The 25,733-nt window shown below is 59.6% G+C and overlaps 1 protein-coding gene across 2 annotated transcripts; it reads right to left on the bottom strand.

Annotated features, from left to right (window-relative positions):
* Positions 1 to 183: 183 nt before the first annotated feature.
* On the bottom strand, positions 184 to 20,436 carry ARID3C (AT-rich interaction domain 3C). Of its 2 annotated transcripts, XM_075740029.1 has the most exons (8): positions 20,211 to 20,436; positions 19,107 to 19,451; positions 7,033 to 7,105; positions 3,039 to 3,222; positions 2,571 to 2,815; positions 1,988 to 2,257; positions 1,721 to 1,810; positions 184 to 908 (listed from the first exon to the last, which is right to left on the bottom strand). In XM_075740029.1, the coding sequence occupies exons 1-8, from the start codon at positions 20,247 to 20,249 to the stop codon at positions 766 to 768; spliced, it is 1,389 nt and encodes a 462-aa protein (XP_075596144.1). In that variant the 5' UTR covers positions 20,250 to 20,436; the 3' UTR covers positions 184 to 765. The 2 variants fall into 2 exon arrangements, with proteins under 2 accessions (XP_075596144.1, XP_075596146.1); XM_075740031.1 differs by lacking the exon at positions 1,988 to 2,257.
* Between the last annotated feature and the right edge of the window lie 5,297 nt (positions 20,437 to 25,733).

Raw genomic sequence — 25,733 nt, 5'->3', positions numbered from 1 at the left:
ACCCCCAGGGTGACCTCCGAGCTGAGGATCTGGGGGCCTGAGGTGCTACCACCCTGGCTTGGCCAGGATGCACCCAGGACCCTGAGGGTGTCTCAGCAGGGGCAGCAAGTCCAGGCAGCTCAGGAGGACTGCACAGGGGGGTCTGCAGTGGGTAGGGGGTGCAGTATATACGCAGTGTATAGGGACTGCAGTGTTTGCACTGAGGGTGTGCACAGGTGAAGCAATGTGGGTACCAAGGGTGTGCGTCGGCGATGCAGCGTACGCATTGAGTGTGTATAAGGGATGTGGTGTGCACACACGTGTATAGGGGAGACAGTACATAAAGGATGCAGCGTGTGCACTGAGTGTGGCAACACAGAGGATGCAGTGTATGCAATGAAGTGTGTATAGGGGCTGCAGTGAGGGCACTGAGGTGTGTATAGGGGCTACAGTGTGTAGGAGATGCAGCATGCAGGGCCCAGGGGTACCTCAGGCAGTAGGGCAGGCAGGAGCTGTATAAGGGGGGGACAGGACCTGGGGGCAGTGCCTGGGAAGGAAGGTGTGCGTGTCAGAGGGCACGCATGGGGAAGGGGTCCCACGTGCAGGGATAAGGGACAAAAGAGCCCACGTGGGTGCTCACGGCCTTGCATGGACACAGCTCAGTATTGCAGGAAGAGGCACCTTTGGGTCCCTCATCCCACCCTGGTAGCCCAGGTGGGTCCCACAGCTCAGCCCTCCAGGCTCTGGGGACCCCCAGCTACTTTCAGAGCGGGGGGGGCATCTCCCCTACGGTGAGGTGCTGGTGGGAGTGTGGCTGTGCGAGGTGGCTGGGAGCAGTGGGTTCGGGGCAGGCATGGGGTTCGGCCGGCTCTGGGTGCTCCCTCCACCAGGTGCTGGGGGGGCTTGAGGCCGGCGGGCGAACAGGACGCCTGGGGAGCAAGAGCAAGGGAGTTAGGGCAAACCCAGGGTTGGGGGCTCCGCTCGCCTGACTGCCAGCACCCATGCTGGGGAGGGTGAGACCAGCACCCCTGGGGGCTCCAGCCCTCCCATCATTTTTTGCGCCTCCCCCGGCCCAGTTGCCTTCATCCGTGTGGGGCAGCCAGTGGGGTGGCCCAGGACCATTTGGCTGGCAGCCCCACATGCTGATTAGCCTGGGCCTTTCCAGCTCGTTAAATATTTAAGTCCTGAAGGAAAAGCCATCTATTTTAATTGGGAGTGTCTCAGCAGGGCAGGCAGGGAGCTGAGGGGCACGGGATTAACTGCTTAGCCAGGTAGGGGCACATCGGCACCCCAAAGAAGCCTCTGCTCTAGCAAAGCACCCCAACATCTTCCCCTGCACCCAACACCGGGCTCTGCAACCGGCCAACCCCTGCTTCCAGCCAGAGACCCTCTAGGCACACCAGCATCAGGTGATCCAAGCCCTGCCCACAGGAGCCCATGGTGGGGGATGACCCCAGGTGCCTTTTCACACTTCTGAGCCTGAGTCCGTCCGTCCGTCCGTCCATCCATCCATCCTTCCCCCACTTTGGCCCTTCATTGCTAGCACCTGCTGGGGGTCAATTTCCACCCTCATTGACCCCCTCCTTCTCACCCCCCATCTCCCCAGGCCCTGCCACTTCATTACAATGGATTTTATAGTAAAGACATCAGATTGAAGGAAGGACTTGCTGGTCAGGCAGTGGCTATAAGTTATTGGATTTCCCGGCCGCAATTACACAGGCCAAGCGGCCCTTCTATTTACCTGTGTAGACAACTCCATTTATTTCTATTGACATGTTGATACTGCTAATGCCGTTGGTGGACAGGTTCAGTGCGGTCTCCTGTCTGTCATCTGGGGAAAGGAAATACCAATATGAGTGTTAAAAGAAACAGAAACGAGAACCTACCCAAGAAAGAGAAACAGGGCCCTGGCCTCTCCAGGCATCCATGCTCCTCTCCAGCTGCTGCTGCTCCCTCCTGGGGTGCCTGGGAATGGGGTGACCCAAGCTGAGGTGTTGCATCTCGCTACCTCGGTTGGAGATCTTGACGTTCATGGGGAACTGGGAGGCCACAGCCAGGAGGTTGTGCTGCAGTGCATGTTGCACCAGCCGCTGCTGCTCCTCTGCCGTCAGAGCCACCTTCTTCTCCGGTGGCTCCCCTGTCTCCAGCTTCTCCCGCAGCTGCTCCAGCACTGCTGCCTGCGAGGCGGCTGCTGCTTGGGCCGCTGCAAGATGGTGGCCAGCCAGTCCCACTGGGATAGCGATGCGCCCCGGCACTGCTGCTGCCAGCACGCCATCCTCTGCAACGACCAAGAGAGCTCAGCGGGTCCCCCCCATCACCACCCCATCTCACCATCCCCAGCCGGTGCCACATGCATCCCAGAAGCATGGGGCAGGGTGTGCCGCCACCCCCAGTATCTGGGCTTGGTCTTCCTCCAAAGCCAGGAGAAAGAAGCCTTCCTCAGTCCCAGAGAGGGACTAAAAAAACCAAAATTGTTCCTATCTTCCCCAAGCAAAAAAGGTGAGAGCAGACAGGGAACATCCCCGCTGCCAGAGTAGTGTCCATCCCTGGTGAGAGATGCCCACCATGGGGTAGATGTTGTCCTCACCCACCTTTCTTAACAGCGTGCATTTGACCAAGCTGGCTGCAGCTGTGCGTGGAGATGCTAAGAGCCGGCAGAGACATTTTGGGGGAGCCCAGCAGGGTTGGGGTGCCAGTCGGCGAGTAGTTGAAGAGTGCCGTGCCAAAAGTCTGCCTCCGTCCCTCCCGACGGTTGCTGTCAATGGCGGCCTGGAGCTCCCCGGGAGAGCTGAGTGCCCGCTTCTCACATTCATAGGGATACAGGTACTTCATGTATCTGCATGGGGAGAGAGCCAGGATGAGATCCAGCATCACACACCTCCCAGCCAGCCCTGTGCCAAGTGGGGACCAGGGTGGGGATGGCACCTGTGAAGGGGCAGAGCTCTCCATCCCACTTTGGGACATGGCATGCCACACACCTGTGGGGGCTCTGGGACATCCGAGCCAGTGGGTGCCCCAGGGTGGGTCCCCCCCACCCGCTGCCACCACCAAGCACTCACTGTGTGCGGAGGGTGAAGGCAGCACTGGTGATGGAGGTAGGTAGGTTGAGGCCCTTGGTGATCTCCCGCCAGATCTTCTTGTTGATGACTTCAACCAGGCCACCCTTGTCCGTCACCAGCCGGTACAGCGTGTACAGGTCCAGCACTTGCTTGGCCATGATGGGGATGCGGTTCACGGGCGTCCCTTTCGGCCATGCACAGGGCAGAGAAGACAGTGTGGGGTGAGCCCATGGGGGACCCTCACTCCCTGGGGACACAGTCCCTACCTTGTCCCCACCACCACTGCAGGTATCAGCTGCTCCCCAAGGGGAGATGTGTCTCTCTGAGCACCCATGGGCACAGGGGGTGCAGGCAGGACCCCAGGGTGGCTGGAAGAGTGGCACTGTGCCAACAAGTGGGGCCAACGCTGGCATGCCGGCACAGGGTCCCCATTGATGGAGCTGTTGGTGGGGTCAGGTACGCTCTCAGCTGGGATGTAGGAGCACAGTGGGATGGGCAAAGTGACTCCCCCAGAGCCCCTTAGATAGAGTTGTCCCCCCACAACTCTTAGACCTCCCTATGGAGTACCTGCCCCCAAAATCTTTCAGACCATCCTAGAAGGATTCTCTCTGTAACCCCCTTCTGGAGCCTCATAAGAGACACCCCATCTAAACTTTATAAAGGAACTAACCCTATTACCCTCTCTGAAGAGAGGCTGCCCCCATAACCCTTCTGGAGGGACTCACAACCTGCCTATAGAGAAGTTTTGTCTCTTAAAAATCCTGCTCCAAGCGCCATAGAGAGGTGCTCCCCCAAGAGTCCCCAGAAAAGCTCCTCACCCCACAGATACCCCCCAGCAGCCCCCTGACTGCTTAAAGGCCTGCAGTGCCCCTCTCAAGAGACCTGACCGCAAATTCTTTTCAAGCGTCCTCAGCAGACACCCTGATCCCTGGTCCCCTAGCATCACACCCCCACCAAGGCCAAGGGGTGAGGGGACATGGGGTCACCAGGGCTCTGTGAGCCCAGCATGGACCAGCATGGTCCCCACAGCCACTGGGTCTGTTTACAACCCTGTCCCCACTCTACCAGCACCCCCAAACAGCCCCACAGCCTTGCTCTTCCCCATAGTGCCTCAGGGCGATGGTCTGGGCAGCAGCTGCGGGTTACAGCTGGGCAAGGAGGGATGAGCATCCCATCCTGTCCCATCCCACCCCATATTTATTCCTCCTGTGGGGTGGCACGGAGCGGGTGGTATCGGAAAGCCATCCATTTGGCTGGGGGAGGCTGTCACGGCTGCGCTTCGCCCCTCAAACGAAGCCGTCACTCACCGCCATCCTCCAGCATCCCTAATTTATGGCCCCGATATTGGCTCGGCTTCTTCACATAAGCCTGAAAAATGAGCTCTTTTTATTCCTTTACTGAGTTCATTTAACTTTTTTTTTTTGTGTGTGTGTCTGTGTTGTTTGCCCGGTTGGGAAGGGGGAGAGGAGTTTATCCTCCTGGGAAAAAGGCGGAGATATTGACTTGATATCTGCTGATGGTCCTTCACTGGCCCTGCCCAGGGGCTGCTGATACTGGCCCCATGACCCTGGGGGGACAATTCATGAGCTCCCCATCACCCCAATGTGCCAATGAGTTTGCGGGGTCTCAGCCCCTGACTGATGGCCCACGGACTTCTTTTCTCTCCCCCCTCCCCTGCCATAATGCCTAATGAAAGCAGCTCGCCATTAATCTCGGGGCTGCGCGGGGTGGGCGGCTGGTGCCCATCCCGCTGACAAAGGGACCTGTCTGCGTCCCCGCAGAGTGATGGCCCCAGCCTGGCCAGGGCAAGCAGCACAAAAGCCCGGGGAGGTGATATGGCCATTGTGGTGCTGCAATTAGCTCCTTGATTGATTAATGGCCCCGTGTTATTATCGGCAGGGTCCCTCGGCTCAGCAGAGGGATCGGGAGGCAGTGGGGGGGGGGGGGGGGCTGCAGACCCCTGGAGAGCAAAAGCAGAGACAGTCTCCTTATGCCACAGCTCACCACTCTTGGGGGTGCCACAGAGTTTGGAGCACGGGGATGAGGTCTCCCACTGCGTGCACCCCACGTCTGATACCATGTCTGATACCATCACCCCCATCTCATCCCTGCTCACCAAATCCCCCTCCAGCAGTCACCCCCACGTGCCACTGGGACTGGGTGACCTGCCTCGTGCCACGAGGTCCCCAATGTCCTCCTCATTTCATCCCGTAGTTCAGCCTTGCTAATTTTCTACCCCACTGACAAATGCCCTGACAGAGAGCAGGGGGGATGCAGCCCCTTTCATTAGGGATCACCCCGTAGGCATCAATCCCCCCAGGCCCACTATCACCTCAGGGAAACAGCCTGGGGGTTGCAGTCCCCTACCCACGCACCCCTGGGTGCCCCAGCAGCACCTACACTGGCTCATGGGTGCTGCTTCTCAGCCAGCTCCCAATGACCCCCGGGATGCTGTCCCTGCCCTGCAGCCCCCCTGTTCCCTTTCTCTTTGCTACCTGCCTCCAAAATCCCCTAGCCTTCCAACAGGCACATGCGCACCTGCATCCGCACACCTGCACACCTGCCTACCCTCCCCAGGGGGACGCCACCCGCTTGCGGAGGCACGGGACAGAGGGTACAGGAGCAGGATGGCTGGACACAGAGGCATGAGGAGCTGCCTTGACAGAGAAGCACTGGACTCCCTCCCTCCTCCCCGCATCACCACACGCTTGCTTAATTAGCCCTGGCCCCAATGGCGAGGGAGTTAATTAGCTCTGGAGAGAGAGATAATGAAGCCGTGGAACAGCCCATGAATCTTGCGGCTGATGGATGCTGGGGGGCTGAGGCAGCTCTGATGCTCCCACTCGCTCCCCACAGCCCTGCACCAGGGTCAGGGGGCCCAGGGGTACCCACGGGGCAGTACCAAGCCCCCCCCACACCACCACCTCCAGCTGGGCTCCTACAGCCATGCTAGCTCCCTGCAGCACAGCCCTGAGTGAAATGAGTTTGTAGGGTCTCCGCCCAACCCAAAAGTCGATCCCTGTGTCGTAGGCACCCTCACCACCCTTCGCATGGGCACGACTTGGGGGGTGACTGCCCCTTTGTGCCCACCTCCCTGCACACAGCCAGCCCCACTGCTCCCACACAACCCCTCAGCCTTCCCCCGTTAATTAGCTCGGCATTAACCTCTGCCTGGGGTTTACTGGCTATTGAGCGGCATGTTCATTAATCCACACACCGGCAAAAGGCTCTAATTAATACAGCCGGCCACAAGCCTGCACTCGGCAACTTTTAATTGTCGCAGACCCGGACGGGGAGGGCGAAGGTTAAAGCATTTATTGAGTCCCCGGGAGCAGGCTTGGCCCCCCATGCCGATAGCAAAGATTTCCGATGCAGCCGGGCTGGCTGGCAAGCCCTTAACCCCTGGGCACCCAGCACTGCCCGGATTGCTGACCCCACTCCTGCGGCATCATCGTGGCATCATCGGCATCGCTAAGAGGTGCCAGTAACGGGCATCGGCATCGTCACTGGGCACTAATGGGGAGCGATAACCAGCACTGCTAATGGGCACAGCTAAGGGCATCCCCACCAGGCATCACTAAAAGGCCCTGCAAATAGGCACTGCTAATGGGCATCATTAACAGGTGTTGCTAACGGCTGTCACCAAGGAACAGGCTAACAGGCATCCCTACCAGGCATTGCTGGTGGGCGTCCCTGCTGGGCATCGCTAATGGGCATTGCTACCAGCCTCATCTCCGGGGCCCAGGGGAGCCCCTCTGCCAGCAGGCACCCTGTGGGGAGCTCCACCTGGGGACAAGGGGGCAAATCTGCCAGGTGTGAGCTTATGCATGAGTGTGTGTGTGTAGGAGATGGTGGGGGGATGCCCTGCAGGACCTGTTGGGGGGGCTTGTAGAGACCCGCAGCAGATCCGTGCCCAAGTGGAGCACGCTATGAGCCCCTCCAGGCAGCTGGGAGAGGGGTGCCAGTGGTGCCCACCCCAGCCACCCACCTTTACCTCTCTTCTGCATGAAGCCAAAGAGGTCATCCAGGAACTCCTTCCGTTTTGGGTCCTCGTCCAGTTCGTAGAGCTGGGTGTGGGAGAGAGAGGGGTCAGCGCTGCCAGCATACAGGGGCATGTGAGGCAGAGGAGGGCAGTGCCAGGGTCAGGACCCTGCCTGGGGCAGGACCCAGCATCATCCCCGGCCCCACTTGCCTGTTCTGCCAGCAACGAGAGGCTCTCCCTGCCCCACAGACAGCACTCCCCAGCACACCATCATGCCAGCAGCGCTGCGCTCTCCCCATGCCTGGGGGCTGGCGCTGGCTCGCCACACACCACTGGCTGTTTTGCAGCTTTGCTGCAGAGATGCTGTATCTGTGCCTCAGTTTCCCTGCCCCTCTCCTCACTAGCCAGAGGGATGACAGTGTTTCAGCCCGAGAAGATGATGCCAATGTAGACAGAGCAGCAGCAAATCCCAGGCCCTCGGACAGGTCCCTGGGACTGGGATGTTCAGCTCTCCTCCGGCTCAGCAGCCTCCTGGCATTGCCCAGTGCGGGCGTTCACCAGGTCCCAGCATGGGATCAGCATCCTCATCTGCAGGGACACGCATCCACACACACAGGGGAGATGCTGGTCCCTTCCAGAGGTAGGGCAAAGTGGAGGGCCATGGTGCTGGGTGCTGGCGAGGGAGCTGTGAGCACTGGGGCTGTCCCACTCAACCAGGGTGACAGGGCTATCGATGGCCTGATAAGTATGGCCTGAGCTGTACACAGCTCTGGACACACGGGCATAATCCCCCAGGCTGAGCTGACGGACAACACCAGGGAGGCCAGCACGGTCCCTACACCAGGGACATGAAGTGCTGGCTCCATGCGAAAGCCAGGGCTCGCCTGATTCCAGCACAGCGCCTGGGTGACCATGACAAATTGGAGCCCGCCAGATCGATGGCCCAGCAGTAAAAGTCAGAGCACATGAAGGAAAAATTAGCACCAATCGAAGGCGCTATAGACACCAATTCCTCCCAGCAAGCCTGGTAAGAATTTAAAGCCATTGAAAAGAAACAAAACTCAGCAGTCCAGAATGGATTTCCAAAACATATACAAAGAAATTCAAGCTGGAAAACAAAGTCAGGCACAAAATAGAGTCGTTTAAAAAACAATTGTGCTGGGAAAGGCCGTTAAAAACCAATAGAAAGGGAGCACACCCCCCTCCACATAGCACATCATTCACTGGGCAGATAAAGGGAGCTGGGCTGCAGGGGATGTGGGGATGGGGGGATGCAGGGATGTGATGGGGACACATGAATGCAGAGATATGCGGATGCAAGGACATGGAGATGTAGGGATGCGAGGACTTGGGGGGACATGGAGTTGTAGGGATACAGGGATGCTCCTACAGACAGTTCCGATCACTGGACAGGCACATCTAACACAGTCCGTCATCTAAACCACGGGCACCTGCTGCCTGTCTCTCGTCTAACAGAGGGGTGCTAACTGCCTGTCCCTAACCTAGTCTATGGGTGCTACTGCCTGTCTCCCACCACACCCATGGGAGCTGACTGCGCAGTTCCAAGCCATTCCACAGTGCTCCATCCCTGCCCCTTCCTCGCCCTCTGGGTGCCACCCATCTGTCCCCTCCTTGCAGCAGGGTGCTCTTGGGGTGCCCCAACCCTTAGTGCCAGCACCCTGTCCCTCCCATCCACTGTGGTGCTCCCTGCCCTGCTCTTTGCCCCCTCCCCATTGCTTGCCCTTTCCCAGGAGCTCCTCGAGCCATCAATTTCAGTAACTAGGTCAGGCTTGGAGTAGAGTTCCTGGGGGGTTACTTTGATTTCTGCCCCGGAAAGCCTGTGTGAGCCTGGCTTTGCCTGCGTTTCCCTGCCTGTTCCTGCCTGCAGTGGGCTTCAAACCCCACCGCTCCATACCAAACCCATTTCCACACCTTGCAATCTCCTAGCTTGTCAAAGCAGGAGTAAACTCCCCAAAATCAGCAACTACTGCTCATCCCACAGCAGGGCAAAGCCACCACCTTCCCAGGGGGTCAACCCCATGGGAGGGCTCCTGCAGCCTGAGCTCAGCAGCACCTACACCTCTGCCAGGCCCCCGGGTGCTGCTCACATTTCTGCTCCTACACCCGGCGTGTGCCACCACCGCCTCCAGCCCCCAAAACCAGTGTGACCTCTAAGCGCTGGGATCTCTTTTTCCACCATTTATTAACCTCTTACCTTTTATCTATGGGGCACTGAGATGCAAAACCACATTACATCAAATGGGGAGCAAAGGTCAGCTTTTAAGTGGAGATGAGAGTGGAGCCGAATAACAGGGGATGCACCAGGCGTCCTGGAAGGTTGAAGGATGCTCAGGCTGTAGAGGAGGCAGTGTCTGGGGGGTTCTTGCTGGTAGGGGGTGGGCTGGGTCCCAGCCAAGGCTGGCAATGGGATCCAGGTGCCACAGGTTCACAGGGTGGCACAGGTGGTGGTCTGCTACAGTGTCCAGGCATGGAGGGACCCCCAGACACACCCAGTCCTAAGAAAGGAGCCAGCTCCATCCTACCCAGGGTGCCTGGCTCTGCCACTCACCCTCCTCCTCCTCTTCCTGCAGGGCGGGCACCGTGGTCCCCTCCTGCCTCACTTGGGGACTAACCATGTAAGCAGCAGATCACAACCCCTCCAGGTCACACACAATCGCTGTAGGGGGACACACAACTCATGTGGGTGTACACAACCCTATATGGCAGACACAACCCCACATGGGTGTGCACAAGCCCATGCTAGCATACACAACCCTACATGAGCGTGCACAACCCTGTATGGGCTCACATAACACCACAAGTGTGCACAAACCCTCATGGGCATGCACAACACCATACAAACTTGTACACAACGCTGTACTTGCACACACATCCCCCCAGGGGGGCACAAAAGCTTGCATGGGCACGTACAACCCTGCACAAGCATGCACAACCCTGCGTCAGTGTACACAACCCTGCATGGGCACACAGAAGGTCACATGAATGTGCACAACACTATACAAGCACACACAACCCGTACAGGCACAAATCCCTACACAGGCACATACAGCTGTGTTCGGATGTGCACACCCTGCTACCAGCACGCACAACCCCAGGCGGGCAGACACAACCCCAGGTCAGCATGCACAGCCTTTCATGGGTGCACACGACTCTGCAGGAGCATGCACAACCCCGTACTTGCATGCACAGCCCTGCATGGGCATGCACTCCAGATGTGCATGCACAACCCCAGATGGACATGCACAACTGCATGTGTGCACACACAACCCTGTACGTGCATGCACAACCCCAGATGGGCACATATAATCCCAGACTGGGACACACAAACCCAGTCGGGCATGCACAGCCCCGTATGGGCATGCACAACCTCAGACAGGTACACACACCCCCAGGATGCACAGCCCCCCCACAGGGCACACACCACCCCAGAGCATCGCCCCATCATGCGCCTTGGAGCGGTTGGGCAGGCCTTGCCCAGGGGCAGTTGTGCAACACCAGCAGCTCCTGCTTGCGGTGACCTATGAGCAAGGACCCTTTTAATCGTGTTTGTATTGATATAATTAGTAACTCATTTAACGCCATCGATGTAACTATATTCCTCTATAAACAGAAGTATTAAACTGTCAAGCCCGGGGATCGATATCTGCTGGTGTGCAGCACAGCTCCGCTCTGCCGGCCTCGGGGACCCCGTCCGTGGTGCTTGCCCCCCCCAAAAGCTGCAGCACCCCCAGCACCACCTCACCTCTACCTGGCACCACCGCTCAGGTGCTGGTGCAGGGCCAGAGCAGAGTATCTTCATCCCCACCCCACCCTGGGTCCAGCTCCGGGACCTTGCTCCCTCCCATCATCCCATTGCCATGGCGACGTCTTTAGTCCTTAAGGGATGGGGATAACTGGGCTTGCCGGGCAGGTTAAAGGTCAGTGGGTCGAACATGGTTTATTAAAGGGACGTGAACAGACCTTGTGCCTCCTCACCTCGATTCAATAACATTGTCAGCACCTCTCATTCGCCCAGGAGATGCCTCTCCCGGAGCCTGGGGGGCTTGCAGGGCTGGAGCTGGGGTCCCTGGCCCCCTTTAGCCCAGCTGATCCCCTAGATAGAGGAAGGATGCGGTGAGGTGCTAAGCCACCCCCCAGGCATCTCCAGGCTGCCCTGCCCCAGTGAGCCTCCCAACAGCCCCCCCAGGGCCCTGCTGCCAAGGGAAATGATCGCAGCAGGACCCCCACAGTCCCCGTTCAGCTGCCACCTCCTGCTGGCAATAAGGGCTCAGATCGGCAACCAGGATTTAATCCACTTAATACAAGCCATATTGATCCCGGACCCTGCTCGGCTCCCCCCCGCCTCGCGTCTCCCCCCCCACACCCCTGAGCCACTTAATATGCACCACATTGATTAGCCGCACCGCTAATTTTTCCATCTGTCCTCTGTTCACGCAGGGAGCTCGGGTGATGCTCGTTCCCGCGCACCTCCCAGCCCCCCAGGGTGCAGCTGCACACTGTGGGTGGCCATCCACTGACAGGCTATTTTGGGGTCCCTGCACCCCTCTGGAGCCTCACTGTCACCTCTGAGCTGGGGGTCCCGGGCTTCTTCCCCAGGGAGATGGTCCATGGCCAGGCACCCAGACACTGGGGTGTCCCTGCCTGTGTCCTGATGGCATAGGGGGGACAGGAAAGCCATCAGTGCCTCACTTACCCTGCAACCACAGGAACTGGCTATTCCCAGTTGATGCACAGCCCTGTGGATCCCGGGGTTCAGGGACCCCAACAGTGTCCATGGTCAGAGCCCCCCCCAGCCATGAGGCACACACAAAGGAGCTGAGGGCTTGTGGGTCACCTCCTCATACCCACTGTCAGAGCTGGGGGGCAGTTCACTCCCCGCTGGGCACAAACCACCCCCTGACCTTGCAAGCCACTGCTCGTCTCCACCACCAGTCATTAATAAGTTAATGGTTATGGGACGGCTTTGCCTGGACGCTGGCTGCATTCAAAGGTGCTGCTGGCTCTGGGGGAGGCTTGCTCCCCCAAACCCACAGCCCAGATGGGTGCCGGGGTGCTCGTTTGCCCCAACACCCCCGGCCTCAGTGGTCACCCCATCAGTGTGGCTGGAGACCCCCTCCAGAGCCCTCTCCCAGTGCTGTGGCTCCCCCCGCAAAGCCTTTCATCACGCTTAATATTTAACGGCGCTTTATAGAGCAGCAGGTTTAATCAGCGCTGATAATGCGGCAGATCCAGCAGGTCATTAAAACCCCCCTCCCCACGGCGGCGGGCGCCGCCGCTCCCAGGAGAGCTGCTTGCTGCAAACATTAACCTGGCTTCATGCAAGGCGAGGGACTGTTTGCTGGCAGTGCTGGCCTTGGGAGGGCAGCCCCCTACCCACAGCCCGACCCTGGGGTGAAGGTGGGGACTCATAGGGCCCCCAGCCTCCTCCTCAACCCGTTTTGCAGGAGGGGAAACAGAGGCATAGGGTGCTAGCATGGCTCCCCAAAGGTTGGAGCCATATGTCCGGAGGAAATATGCTGCATGGTGTCACCACGGGCACTGTCTGCAGACCTGTCCTGCCGTCCTACTGTCCTACATCTGTCTGAGGGAAGTGGTGCAGGTGGGGGGTGTCCTGGCTCCTGGTGAGCGTGCGTCCCCCACGCTTGGCCCCTTGTTACTCGTTCATGGCTGAACAGGCAGGCAGTCAATGAGGGGAATTGTTCAGGTTAACCTCCCTGACCCGCCGGCACTTGACACACCACTGCCTCCCCCTCCATCCTTGCTTTCCTCTCCATCCCTGCCTCCCCTGCAATCCCTGCCTCCCATGGTGATCGGAGCTGGGGGACCCCCCTCCAGCACCAGCACCACCCTAGGTGTCCCCCGAGGGACATCCATGCGCACACCCGCTATATGTGCATAGGTGTGCGCACAGGGAGTGTGCTTGCATACGTGGGGGTCTGTACATGCACACGCCTGTTATAGGGCTTGGTGAGTATGGGGGTGCACACCTGGGTGGGCTGTGCACATGTCTGGGATGTGTGATGGGTGCTCGATGATCCCCCCATGCACCTTCGGCCCCATCCCCTTCCTCTGGCCACTCTGAAGGGCCAATGGGGGAGGAAGGGCTGGTTGCACCCCCGGGCCAGAGACCCCGTCACCCAGCTCCACTGTCAGAAGAGCCACCCAAGCAGACAGGGCGTCTGGGGCTAGGGCTCGCTCCTACCCCACCACCGAACGCGAAGGTAGATGCTGGATCCAGGACAGAGCAACCCTGCGCTGCAGCCTACTGCAGGGGAACGTGTCCCTGCCAACATGGGCATCCCTGTGCCCCAGGGGACAGGCCACTACAGCCTCATGTACAGTGCCCAGCACACTTGACCTGTGCATGCTCACACACCCGGTGCACACCCACCTACACACTCACACATCATGTGCGTGCTCTCCTTGCACTTCCAGACGTGCTCTCCTCAGGCAAACACTACCCCATGCACGCTCACACAGCCCCTGTACATGCTCTCTCTCTGCACACACAGCCCTCCGTGCATGCTCGTGCATGCTCATACATCACCTATACACTCTTCCTCTTGACACACTCCCTAGGCACATTCATCCATCCCCTGTGCATACCCACACACCTGTGCACACTCACACACCCCCTACATCCACTCTCCTTTTGCACACACATTCTGTTCACACTCACACATCCTCTATACACTCTCTCTGTGCACACATACACACCTACTGTGCATGCTCACACATCACCTATGCATTCCCCCTGTGCACATAAAGACACAACCTGTGCACACTCACTCAACCCCTATACACACTTTCCCTGCACACCCACGCACACCTTAAGTGTGCTCATGCATTCCCTACACACTCTATCCCTGGTGCATGCTCCCACACCTCCTATACACACTGTCCTCTGTGCACATTGACCCCCAAGCACACCAGAGCTCACTCCCACACCCCCACACAGGTGCAAACTCCCACGGGCACCCCTGTGGGGCCAGATCCCACCTCCCTGGGGCCACATTTCCCCTCCCTGCCGCAGCCCTGCCCAGCCTGCTGCCTGCACAGGGGATTTACATCCATTATTAACCCAATTAGAGGATTAGCGGAGGCCCAAGTCAGCAAGGGGGTGCATCCCCCCCAAACTCCCCACTCACATCAGATTCCGGGGCAGGAGCTGGGGGCAGCTGCAGGGGGGGGGAGCCCTGCCTGCGCTCCACTCCTGCCCGCAGTGCCTTTGTTCTCACAGTCTTGATTAGTTTTTACACGTCCTCTTTGGAGCCCCCGATCCCAAGCCCTTGGGATGCCCCCGGTTGGGAGATGATGTTGCGGCAGCCACTGAGGCTCTCAGCATCCCTCAGACTGCAGCACGGCTGGGAAGGGCCCTGGGGGACAGCAGGAAGGGCAGGGGGCTGACACTCATCAGGATTCAGGTACTCAGCACTGTGGGCTGGGGCGTGGAGGGGGGCTGAGCCCCCAAACCCTGCCCCAAACACCCACCGGACCATATGGCTCCATACGTGGAAACACCGGACCATGCATGTGCAGGAGTGCCCATATATGCTGGGACACTACGCATGTCCCTGTACATACACATGGGTGTGTTCAGACATGCATGGGCACACCATACATGTGTGGGCACACACACGGTGCCATACGCATCCCTACACACACACATGTATGGTTCCATACACATTTGGCCACATCCATAAACACTTGGGTATTCATATAGGTCCATAAATACATACCGGCATTCACATGGCTTCATACATATTTGGGCACTTATATGGATCCCTACACACACATAGGGTATCCCAGAGATCCCACACATGTGGGCACTCATACAGGTCCACACACACGTATCAGCACTCACGTGGATTCAGATACATACAGACATATCCCGACACTTGTATCAGGATGTACATGGATCCATACACTCACATTGGTCCCTATGCGCACACACACACAGAACACCTCCGTATGCACTCCTAGATGTACCCCAGCAGCCCCCTGCTCCTGCCCTGTGCCCCTGCACTCGTGCCGGGCTGATGGAGCTGCCGGAGCTGCTGCTGCTGGGGATTAGCACGCTGACCCTTGCTGGTACCACCGCCTCCCCGCTGCAGGTGCTCCTGGCCCTGGGGCAGAGCTCTGCCTGCAGGTTTGCTGGCAAGAAGCCTCCAGGCAGCCATGGACAGGAACAAACACCATGTCCATTCCCACTCTCGCCCCGCCTCTGAGGTGTAACCAGAGACCCCCTAATTTAGCCCCAGGAGCCCTGCGGATGTTGCTTCTGCACCTGGGTTGAAGATGTGCTGGAGGTAGCGGGGGGGGGGGGGGGGGGGGGGGGGGGCGGGGGGGGGGGGGGGCGGGGGGGGGGAGACATGCTGGGGCAGGGAGACCACCTCCCTCCCCCTCCTGAGCCACCTCTGCCTCCCCAACCCTGCAGGTGAAAGCAGTGGGGACAGAGGCAGGCGGGTGAGCACTGCACAGCCCTGCTGCCCCATTTTGGGGTGACCCCAAGGCATGGGAAGGGGCACCGATGGATCAGGATGTCCATGGTAGGGAGGGCTGCGGCCAACTCAGAGACTTTCCTCCAGGCTTTGAGATGTGAGCACATCTGTTCATGGCTGGTGAGCCCCCCCAAAATGCATGGAAAGGGTAGGCTGGTGCAAGAGGTGACTGTGGGCAGCAGGGACAGACGGGGCAGGAGAAGGAACAGCCACACCAGGGTTGGCTGAGGATGATGGCAAACAGCTGCTGGCAAAGCAAGCCATCCCTAAATTAACCGCTGAGGCTATCAGACACCTGAGAGTCCCCAAAGGACTGTCCAGTGTTGACACCCCCCAGCTGCTCCTGGGCAGGGAGGAAGCAGCTTCAGGAGGTCCTGATCCACCCAACCACAACCAGATGGGCCTGACCATGCTGGCGGGGCCCTGGCAGGGAGGGCATCCTCCTGCCAGCAAACACTCCACTGCTGGGGAGCCGGGCACAAAACCCAGGCGTGTGAATCCCTCCTGCCTGGGATGATTCCCATGGTACCATCTCCAGGAAGAGCTAGGGGATGAAGAAGAAAACCCCGGGTCCTGGTGTTGCTCTTCTATCACTTGGAAGAAACCAGAGCACCCATCACCATGTTTGTGCATAGCTCCCCAGGGCCAAAAGCTGAATTCATGGACCTGAGCTGGCACCAGCAATGCCAGGCTTTTCCCAGTGCCCTCCAAGTTAAATGTGTGATGCAGCACTGCGGCATCGCAACTTGGTGGCATCTCTGTCCCCAGGGAAGGGGAAGTTCATGGATAGTCAGACCCCGCTCGGTGCCCCCCACACCAGGGCAAGGGCTGCCTTGCAGCGCTTGGTGCAGGAGACCTCCCAGACCTTTGCCCAGTTCTCTACCCATGTGTCCTTATCAAGTGTACATAGACCGGCGCCGGGGGCTGATGCAAGAGGCAGGGGTGAGGGGGTCTCACAACCCTGTAACATCAGAGCGGCCCTCCCAGATCAGAGCAAAGGTCTGGCCAGCCCCCCCTAAACCAGTGCCTCGGAAATCATATAAAGCTGGGGGAAGCCGCGTTTGCTTATTAACTCTCGACGGATTTCTCACCACAACCTCATCCTTTGCTCCCATTTTTAGCACCACCATGCTGCATGGAAACCCCCCCATGGCTGGTCCTGCACCCACCTCCCACCACCTCCCCATCAGGGCCTCCTCCTTGCTGCAGAGAGCTGGGGAAGTGGATCCCTGCCCACCCCCCTGCAAACCATACTGGATTTGGAGATCCCCATTCACTTGGCTATCTCACCCATCCAGAAGCATGACAGCAAAGACAAACCCTGAGACCCATCCTGGGTGATGCCAGCAGTGCCATGCTGGCATGGGGCAGCTTCAAGCAGGGGGGCCTGGTGGGAAACACAGCCCATGTGTCCCTCTGCGGCCCACAGCATCACAGCCCAGCCCCTGAGAAACCTCCAAAAGCCAGAGCACAGCCACCCTCCCCACTCAGCCCCTGCTGAGAGTGGAGAACCTGTTCCCCAGGCTGGGTGAGGCACAGCCCTGCAGCCTGGGGAAAGCCCAGGGGGAACACGTCCCTCCCAGGCAGGTGCATGTCCCCTCCCAGATGATCACAGGGAAGGGACAGGAGTGACAGCCACCTTGCAGACCCCAAGACAAGCCGGCACCGCAGCCTGCTCCAAACTGCCACAAGGCAGAACCATGCAAAGTCAGGGCACAGCTGGTCCCGGCAACTCCGTTCCCCTCTCCCTGTCCCATCCCGTATAAGCCACGGAAAGGCAATCGGTCCCCTTGTCCCTGTGCACCCAGGGGTATTGAACATAAGTGACATCCCACTGCCCCTCGGCTGGCTGGGACATGCCACCAGGTGGGAAACCCACATGTGGGTCTCTGGAGCAGCGACCCATTGCCTTTCCGATCAGGACTGGAGAAAAAAAGAGAGCAAGCAAGCAAGGTGCTAGATCTCACCCTGAAAAGTGGTGGCAGGATTTAGCTACCGACACTGACCTCCCCTGCCATCCATCTCCCCAGTATTCACACCGTGCTGCTGGCTTCACTCCTGCCCCACACGGGGAGTGCAGGCAGCCCGAGCCAAGGGCAGGGCGTGAGGCTGAAGGACGAGAAATGCCAGGGATGCTTTCTCTTTGTAAAGCCTCCCCAGGCCTGGGAAGGAGGAGCCGCTTCCCACCGCCCTCCCGGCTGACCCCGGGAACCGGACAGTCAGCCTTTTTCTGCGCAGCGGGTGTAATGTAACACTTCCCGGTGCCCAGGGAGCTGAGCCCTGGTCCCTCCAAACAACACTGTGTTGTGCAATCTTGACACCGAAAAGGCAGCAGCATGGCCCTACAGCACCTTAAAGTCGGGTCCCTGCTGCTGTCCCCGTCTCCTCCTGCCAGAGCCACTGTGGATGAGCCAGTAAGTCACCTCATCCCACTGTCTCCTGAGCAATGCTATCCTAAAAAGCCACACACCAGCTGCACAGGGATACCTCTGCCTGCTCCGTCCCCTCACCACATCCTTCCTGTCACCCACCCCGTCACCAGCGTCACCCCTCTCCCCCACCGCCGACAATGAAGCTGAGCACATGGGGAGCGCAAACCTGACCTGGCACTGTGCAGTCCACACTCACACTCACACCCGTGCACAGAGCAGTACCCGCTCCATGCCAACCAGGGCTTGCACAAACCAGCATCTTAAACACAGAGAGGCCTTTCCTCTACCTGTATACGAACCCCAGGAGTCAGATTTCTGTGGCACAGGGGTCTCCCCTATGCCCACCAGCAGTGAGGTGACAGGGTCAACATGCTGCTCCCTCCGGCCAACGTAGGTAATCAATGAGCCGCATTGACCAGCCGTAATATGCCCTGGCCCACACAGAGATACGGGAGAGATCAGCTCCATGGGCTGTTGATTCCTTGGAGTGACAACGCACCAGAGCCCTTGTCCATCTCCACAAAACGTCTGTGGACACGGGTCATCCCATTTTGCCCATCACAGAAAACACCAGGCATGGAGCCTGCATGGGCCAGCATGGGCACAGGGAGGTGCCTGGACACTGGGCTGCGGGGCCTGGGGACATGGGGAAGGTGGGGGACATGAGGCAGGAGTAGAATGAGGTTTGGTGGCAGGGAGATGGGGAGCACACCGAGGATGCCTGTTGGGGTGGGGCAGGACTCAGGGGCAGTGAGGAGCATTCAGGGGGTACCCATTCGGGGCAGGATGGGGCTCTGGGACAGTGGTGTTCGGTTGCACTAACTGTGCTTGCCTGGGATGCAGTTTGGCAGCAGCAGAAGAGAACTGTGGGGTTCCCATTTAGGGTGGCATGGTGATAAAGTCTGGGAGTAATAGTGGTACTGGGAACGTCTGCTTGGAGTAGGTCTGGGATGGGACTTGGGGCGGTGGTGTGGCCCATTTAGGGTTGGACACAGACAGGGTTTGGGGGCAGTGGAGGGCATAAATGGTATTCAGGGAGGGCTGAACCCTGAGTCTGGGGGCCACGGGGGCACAACGAGGATGCCCACCTGGGTTGGCTGGTGCTGGTGCCGGTGCGCGGGATGCTTCCTACCTGCTTGAACTGCTCCTCGTAGGTCCACTCGTGGTGTGGTGGTGGCGGCGGGTCGCGGGGCTCCCCTTCTTCCTCCTCTTCCTCCTCCTCTTCCTCCTCTTCCTCCCCCTCCTCCCCCTCCTCCCCCCCCGCGACGGCGGGCGGAGGGCGCGGGCTGGGGGCCGGGCGCCGGCGGGGAGCGGCGGGCGGCGGCCCGGGGCCGGGGCCGGGCTCGATCGGGGCCCGTCGGGGAGCGCCGTCGGGGCCGCGGGCCAGGCGGGCCGCCTGCTGCCGCTGCAGGCTCTCCATCACCGCCGCCAAGCGCAGCCCCCCCGCCGCCCCCGGCCCCCGCGGCGGGGCGGCCGGCTGTGGGCACAGGGCACAGCCTCAGCGCTGCCGCCGCCGACCGAGGAGGAGGAGGAGGAGGAGGAAGAGGAAGGAGGGGAGGCAGCACCCTCCACCCCACCCGCTCTCCCCCCCGCTCCCGGGGGCCCTGCCCAAAAGTTGGCCGCGAAGCCGCCGCCGCACCGGGCGCGGCACTCGCTGCCGGAGGGGCTGCCTCCCCTGCCGCGACCACCCAGCACCATCCCGTGTCCCACCCGTCACCCTGCCCTACCGGGGACCCGGCCCTCCGGGACCTCATCACCGCCCCTCCGGGGGACGCCCTCCTTCGCTCCCACCGGGGACAGGTCTGACCCAGGACCTCCGTCGCTGTCTTGCGGGGAGCCCCCCTCCTCGGTCCGCTGGGGACCGTGTCCTGCTGGGACCCCCCCCGCCCCGTCTCGGTCCCACCAGGGACGCCGTCTTACTGGGGACCTTCTCCAGTCCCCAACCGGAGACCTCCGCCCCGACGGTCGCACCGGGGACCGTCTCCTACCGAGTCCTCCCCCGCGCCAGCTCCGTCGGGGACCCCGACCCGGTCCCGCCGGAGATCCCCGCCTCGATCCCACCGTGCGCCCTGTCCTCCCGGGAGCCTCCTTCCGTCCCACCGGGGACCTCCATCCCGCTCCCTGTCCGATCCTGTCCGACCGGGGGGTGCCCCCACCCCGCTACCACCGTGCACCCCCCGCGCTACCGGGGCCCCTCCGCTCCGTCCCGTCGCGGTGCGGCCGCGCCGGCCCTCACCAGGGCGGGTTTGGCCGCCAGGCTGGGGTTTTCCACCATGCCGCCGGCTCCGAGCGCCGCCCGGGGCTCGCCCCGCCGTCCCGGGGGGCACGGCTGGCTGCTCCGCCCGGTCCCGGCCCGTCGCTCACATGGCGCCGCGCCCGCCGATATTTCTTTTATTCCGCAGCAGATGAGGGTGGGTGGGATTTTTCCCTCTTTTCTTTCTTTCTCTCTTTCTTCCTTTTTTTTTTTTCCCCTCTTTTTTTTTTTGCAACAAGTGGCAGGCAGGCAGCAACACCCCTCCCCGCTCCCATTTGCTAGCGCACGTCAAGGGAGTCATCCGGGGAGGGCCGGGCTTGCGGCAGCCCCGGGGGATCGCCCCGGGACCGGCCCGCCGAGAGCCGGCCAGGGGCCGCCCTGTGCGGGGCCGCGGGAGGGGATGGGGCTGGGGCCGCAGGGGGCTGGGCGGGATGCAGTTTGAGGCGGGGGGGGGGGGGGCATGGCGTGCACGCATGGGGGTTTTGGGAGAGGGGAGTGCACAGTAGGGTGTGCATAGGGTCTAGGTATGCATACATACATGTGTGGGGTGAGAGGAGCATATAGGAGGGGTGTGCAAAGAGTCTGTGCACCCATACTAGTGGGTGCTGCACACATTGCACACGTATACAGGGGGTCTACATATGTATAGATAGCTGTGTGTGCTGGGAGAGGGCAGTGCATTGCATGAGTGTGTGCATTTGTGCAATTAGTCTGTGCTTGCGTGCATGCGTGCGTGCACTGGGTGAGTTGAGCGTTCACCATGTGTGCGTGCAGTGTCTGAGCATGCATGCATCTGTGCACACTGGGTAGGTGAGTGCACTGTACATGTGTGTGCAGGGAAGCCTGTGCACACCCACCAGGAGTGTGCCCTGCATATGTGTGCGTGTATGCTGCATTTAAGGTGTGCATACACCCTGGGGGAGTGGAGGACATGCATATGTTTCATTGAGGCATTTGCACTCACATGCGTATGTGCAGCTGTGTGCATTGTCAGAGGGGCTGCGTGTGGAGAGTGTGTGTGCACGTGTGTGTACGCTGTTGGGGACAACAGTAAATGCTTACATGTGTATGCCAGGAGCTGGGTGTGTGTGTTTTGTGTGCTCACCTGTAGCTGTGTGCAATCTGTGTTGGGAAAGGTGGGGGTGTGCACTGTGTGCACAGGCAGGCACGTGTGTTTGGGGGATGTGGGTGTGTGTACCCACATTGTCAATCCATGTGCAGGCATAAAGGGGCATTTTGGGTGAGCTGCAAGCACTGAGACCTGATCTCCATCTGCAAGAACTCAGGGGTCACTGCAACTCACCCCAAGCCAGGGCCTGAGACCCGCTCGCAGGCTGGGGCCACCGAGGGGTCCTCCTGAGGTGTGCTGTGTGTGCCCAGACCCTGGTCAAAGGGGTCAGACTACAATGATGCCTGGACTCTCCAAACAGGCTCCCAGAGCCCCGGCCCCTGCCTGGCATGGGCAGGATGAGACCATGCATCCCCTCTGTCACTGGAGGGGCTCCGTGCTGCTGGCTTGCACTGTGTCCCTGACTGCGGTGGGGTAAACTGAGGCACCAGGGTACCATTAAGCACTCTGGACATCAGACAAGGGCGTAAGCTGGGGTAAGCATGCAGCATCCTGGCCCCGCTGCTGCACCCACACCACCGCACTTCCCCTGCCAGCAGCATTGCCAGGCTCTCCCTGCACTTCCCCTCCATCTGCCTACCAGCCAAGTTTTTCCTGACCCTTCTTTTCTATGGAGGCAGCTTTGGCGCGAGGCAAAGGGTCTGCCTGCTCTTCCCTGGGATTTTTTGGCCAGGGCGGCTGCAGGGCTTTCACAGATCCCTGGGGAACAAGGAGTAGCAGCATCCTGAAACACTGGGATGGGAGGGACAATGGCTTTGGCCCCATCCCACAGCCAGGGAAGCTTGTCACAGAGACGTCATGCTGCCGTCCTGGGTGTTGGTGGCATGGGGTGACAGGAGCTCTGGGTGCCAAGGGCTGCTGGCTCTGTGCCCTCTGGGGACACCTGCATGTCGCAGGGGCCAGGGGCAGCCACCTTTAACAGCCTGGCAAGAGCTAAGTCCCTGCCCTTTCCAAGGCATCTTGCAGAAACAGCCGCTGGCCGTGGCTGCAGCAGGAGCTGGCTTTGCTCTCGGGCTCCACAGCCCGGGCTGAGCCTCTACTCACTTCACCATGTCTCTTTGCAGGGAAAAGCTGCTGCTTCTGGGCTCTCCAGCTTCCTTGCAAGCATCTCCACAGAAACTGCCTCTCATTCTGTCATGGCACTGGTGACCCCTGGAGATCCTTGAGCTCTGGGCAGCCCGCTGGCACCCAGCACTGCATAGCATCCTCACCAGAGAGGCTGTCTTGGAAAAATGAGCCCCTTTGCTGGGAGACCAGGGCAGCTCCCGACCCCGCAGGGCCCCCGGGCACTGTTTATCTTTGCGCAGGAGATAAAGCAGCTGTTGGCCATCCCATTTTTGGGCTGGACAGCTGCAGCTCTCCCTGGCCCATCCCATCCCACCACGGCTGGGGACCTCCTGGTGCTTGCAAGCCCATATGAGCATCAGTTTGTCAGTGGCTGGCCAAAGATCCTGCTGAGTTTCGCCTGGGAAAATATGACCTGGCCCCATTTCAGAGGGAGCCACAGCACCAGCCACCCCCCAAGACTTGTTCCACAGGTCCCCATCACATAGGGCTCCAGCCTCCCCTCCCCGTTGCACCCCAGGGTGCTGGCACACTCTGCGTTGGGCTGTGTCCCATCGCTTGCACACCAGGGTGAGGAAGGAGCCATGGCTGGGTGGGATGAGTCAGACGTGGTGATGGGACTTCTCCATGGCCCAGCAGGGGCATTTGCAGAAGGTCCCTTCCTCCAAGGCAGAGGGGTTGAGGTTCTTGGGTCAACATAGCACTCAGTGGTGGAGGATGTGGCCAGGCTGGCTAGTAGCAGCACCGAGGTCCGCATGGGGTGCAGCATGTCCCATCACCCTGGGCATGGCCACCAAGGGACCCAGCCCAGCTGGACTAGCACAACTCAGTTCCTCCCTAGAGCCTCCACAGTGACAACAGTGGTTCTGGGGCTCTACACATGTGTCATGAAGTGTGTCCATGCTCACGCTTTCTCTGGGGCAACAGGCAGGACTGACCCTCCTGCTCAGCATCTTTGCCCCGCTGGGGTCTGGTGATGCTCCTAGCTGGAGAGAAAAAGAAATCTCCCAGACAAACAGCTATCGACGGCTGTGGTGGAAGCAGCACAGATAGATACAGGAGGTATAGACGGGCACGGCAGACAGCGGAGCAGATTGAGAGATACTCAGAGCAGAGAGATACGGCAGGAGGAATCGGGAGATAGATCCTGTGGGCTGATCAATACCCACTGCATGCAGAGGGACAGCAAGATAGAGCAAGCTGCAGGAGGAAGCTGTTTGGTGGGCAGCGATGTGCATTTGTCCTGGCAATGGCTCTGGGGAGCTGCCACTCGCAGTTGCTTCAGCTGGGGCTGGGACAGAGCTAGACACATGGTGCAGGTGCCTGTGACTGAGTCTCCTTGCCCATTTCTGGCCACCCCACTGAGGTTTCGTGTCCTTTGAGGTGCCCTGGGGTCCCACCTGGCCTCTGGGTACCAAAGGGTGCATATCACTTGTGTGTTGTCCTGGTCACATCCTCTGGCCCTACAGGGATGTCCCTGCCACCTCTGGACATCTCAAAAGATGCTGGGTGCCTCCATCTGGGCAGCTGATGGGGACAGGGGCAGCTTAAGTACAAACCTGGGTGGGAAGCTTAAGTATAAGCTGCAGGGAACTGGGTCAGTCTGGCTGGGCGTGCATACAGAGGAGTGGGCACGAAGGGGCAGAGGCAGCAAGAGTCTGTGGGACACGCTGTGTCCAGGACCCATCTCTCATCTGCTGATCACTGGGGACACTTACCTGCTCTGTAACAGGTTGCAAACACCCACCCTGAAAGGAAGGACTACTTTTTGGGATCTTTGAATGCCTGGCACTGTCCCTGCTCAGTGCTGGGATGGGGACAACCCCTCCTGCCTCAGAAAAGCAGCCAGGGCTCCCGGGTCCCAGCCCAGCTCCATCCTAGTGACACTTGCCTGAGATACCTCGTGCTGCCTGTTTTCTCTGCCAGGCACATCCCAGTGTGACTGGGGACAGTGAGGAAAGTACCTTGGAGCAGCCCTTCGCTTGGATGTGGCTGCCGGCCCCACAGCCAGGCTGGGGGGGGGATCCCCCGCCCGTGATGGAGTTATTGACACAGGCACTACGGAAAACACTGCTGAGATTGTTCACACTAATGTTATTTAGCAGCAATATTTCCGTAATAAAAGAAATCAATGGGCAAGAGAAAAGACCTGTCCAGAGCTTTGATTTTCTCATTTTAATGGCATACTTATTTACTCCCACCAGCGTGCCCATCGGATTTTCATTACGCGGCCTTCGCTGTAAGTGGAGCAGTATTGATACGAGCTGCTGAGTTAGCGCCTTCCCGCACGGGCCGGCGTGGGATTGCTCGTGTTCCTCAACGGGGCCCCGCTAAACCCCAGGGAACGGGCACGGCACAGGGCCAGGGTGGCCTCACAGCCTGCGGGAACACACATGCGCACATACACAGCCTGCCCACACGTATGTGTGCACCCACATATACCTGGTTGTTCTGCCAGTCTGTACACACACGTGTGTACTTGGATTGTGCACACACGTGCAGACACACTTGTCTCACCTGCACAGGCACACACATGTACATACACAAATGTTCTACCCATATGTGCCTAAGCATTCATACGCGTGCAATTGCTCTGACCATATGGACAGATACCAATTGTTCTATCTATATGCACATGTGCACGTGTGCAACCCACACCTGTTCTGCCTACATCCACTTGCTAACTGTTCTACCTATATGCCATACTGCCCTGCCAAGACACACAAACACAAAACCATCCTGCCTGCACCTATACACACATGTGCACGCGACCTGTCTGCCAGCACGTGTGCACACACACACACGCACGCACACAGCCTACATACCCTGGGATTCCCTCCTGTGCCCTTCTCACACTGGAGGGTGCATGTGGTTGTGTGTGTGTAAACTTCTCAGGACCACCAATCCACTGCATCTGGGTGCATCTACCCCCAGGGCTACGTGCCCAGTATCAGCACTGTCCCCCAAAAGGATGGAGCCCCCCAGACTCATTGGTCCCCTATGGAGGCAGGGACCTGGCACCAGCCCAGGCTTTAGGTCCCCAGCGATGGCAGTAGAGAGAGGAGTAACAGCACCATCTCCCGCCAGTTCCTGGGAGCTGAGATGGGCCTGATCCTGCCCAGCACTGCACACCCCACACACCCCCCCCCCAGCTCCCAGGACCCCAGGTGGGATGGTGCAGGCTGCCCAGGGACACCCAGCTGTCCCCAGCTGACAGCAGGACTCCTGCTGAGCCCAGAGCTGGGTGGATACAGCACTGTTCCCCGTGGCAGGGAGTCAGCATGCTCCAGAGACTCTTCCGGGGACCTGAG

The sequence above is a fragment of the Balearica regulorum genome, chromosome Z (genome assembly GCF_011004875.1).
Source record: "Balearica regulorum gibbericeps isolate bBalReg1 chromosome Z, bBalReg1.pri, whole genome shotgun sequence".
Taxonomy (NCBI): Eukaryota; Metazoa; Chordata; class Aves; order Gruiformes; family Gruidae; genus Balearica; species Balearica regulorum.
The sequence above is the reverse complement of the archived record's forward strand: the minus strand, read 5'-3'. Positions and strand labels throughout refer to the sequence as shown.

Bases quoted from the DNA above. Each gene is read 5' to 3' on its own strand.
- ARID3C (XM_075740029.1), bottom strand. From the start codon at position 20,249: ATGGTGGAAAACCCCAGCCTGGCGGCCAAACCCGCCCTG. The intron at 2,258-2,570 runs GTGGGTGAGGAC...TGGTCGTTGCAG, and splicing joins AATGCACGCTGTTAAGAAAG to AGGATGGCGTGCTGGCAGCA. The intron at 1,811-1,987 runs GTAGCGAGATGC...TCCTTTCCCCAG, and splicing joins CGTCAAGATCTCCAACCGAG to ATGACAGACAGGAGACCGCA.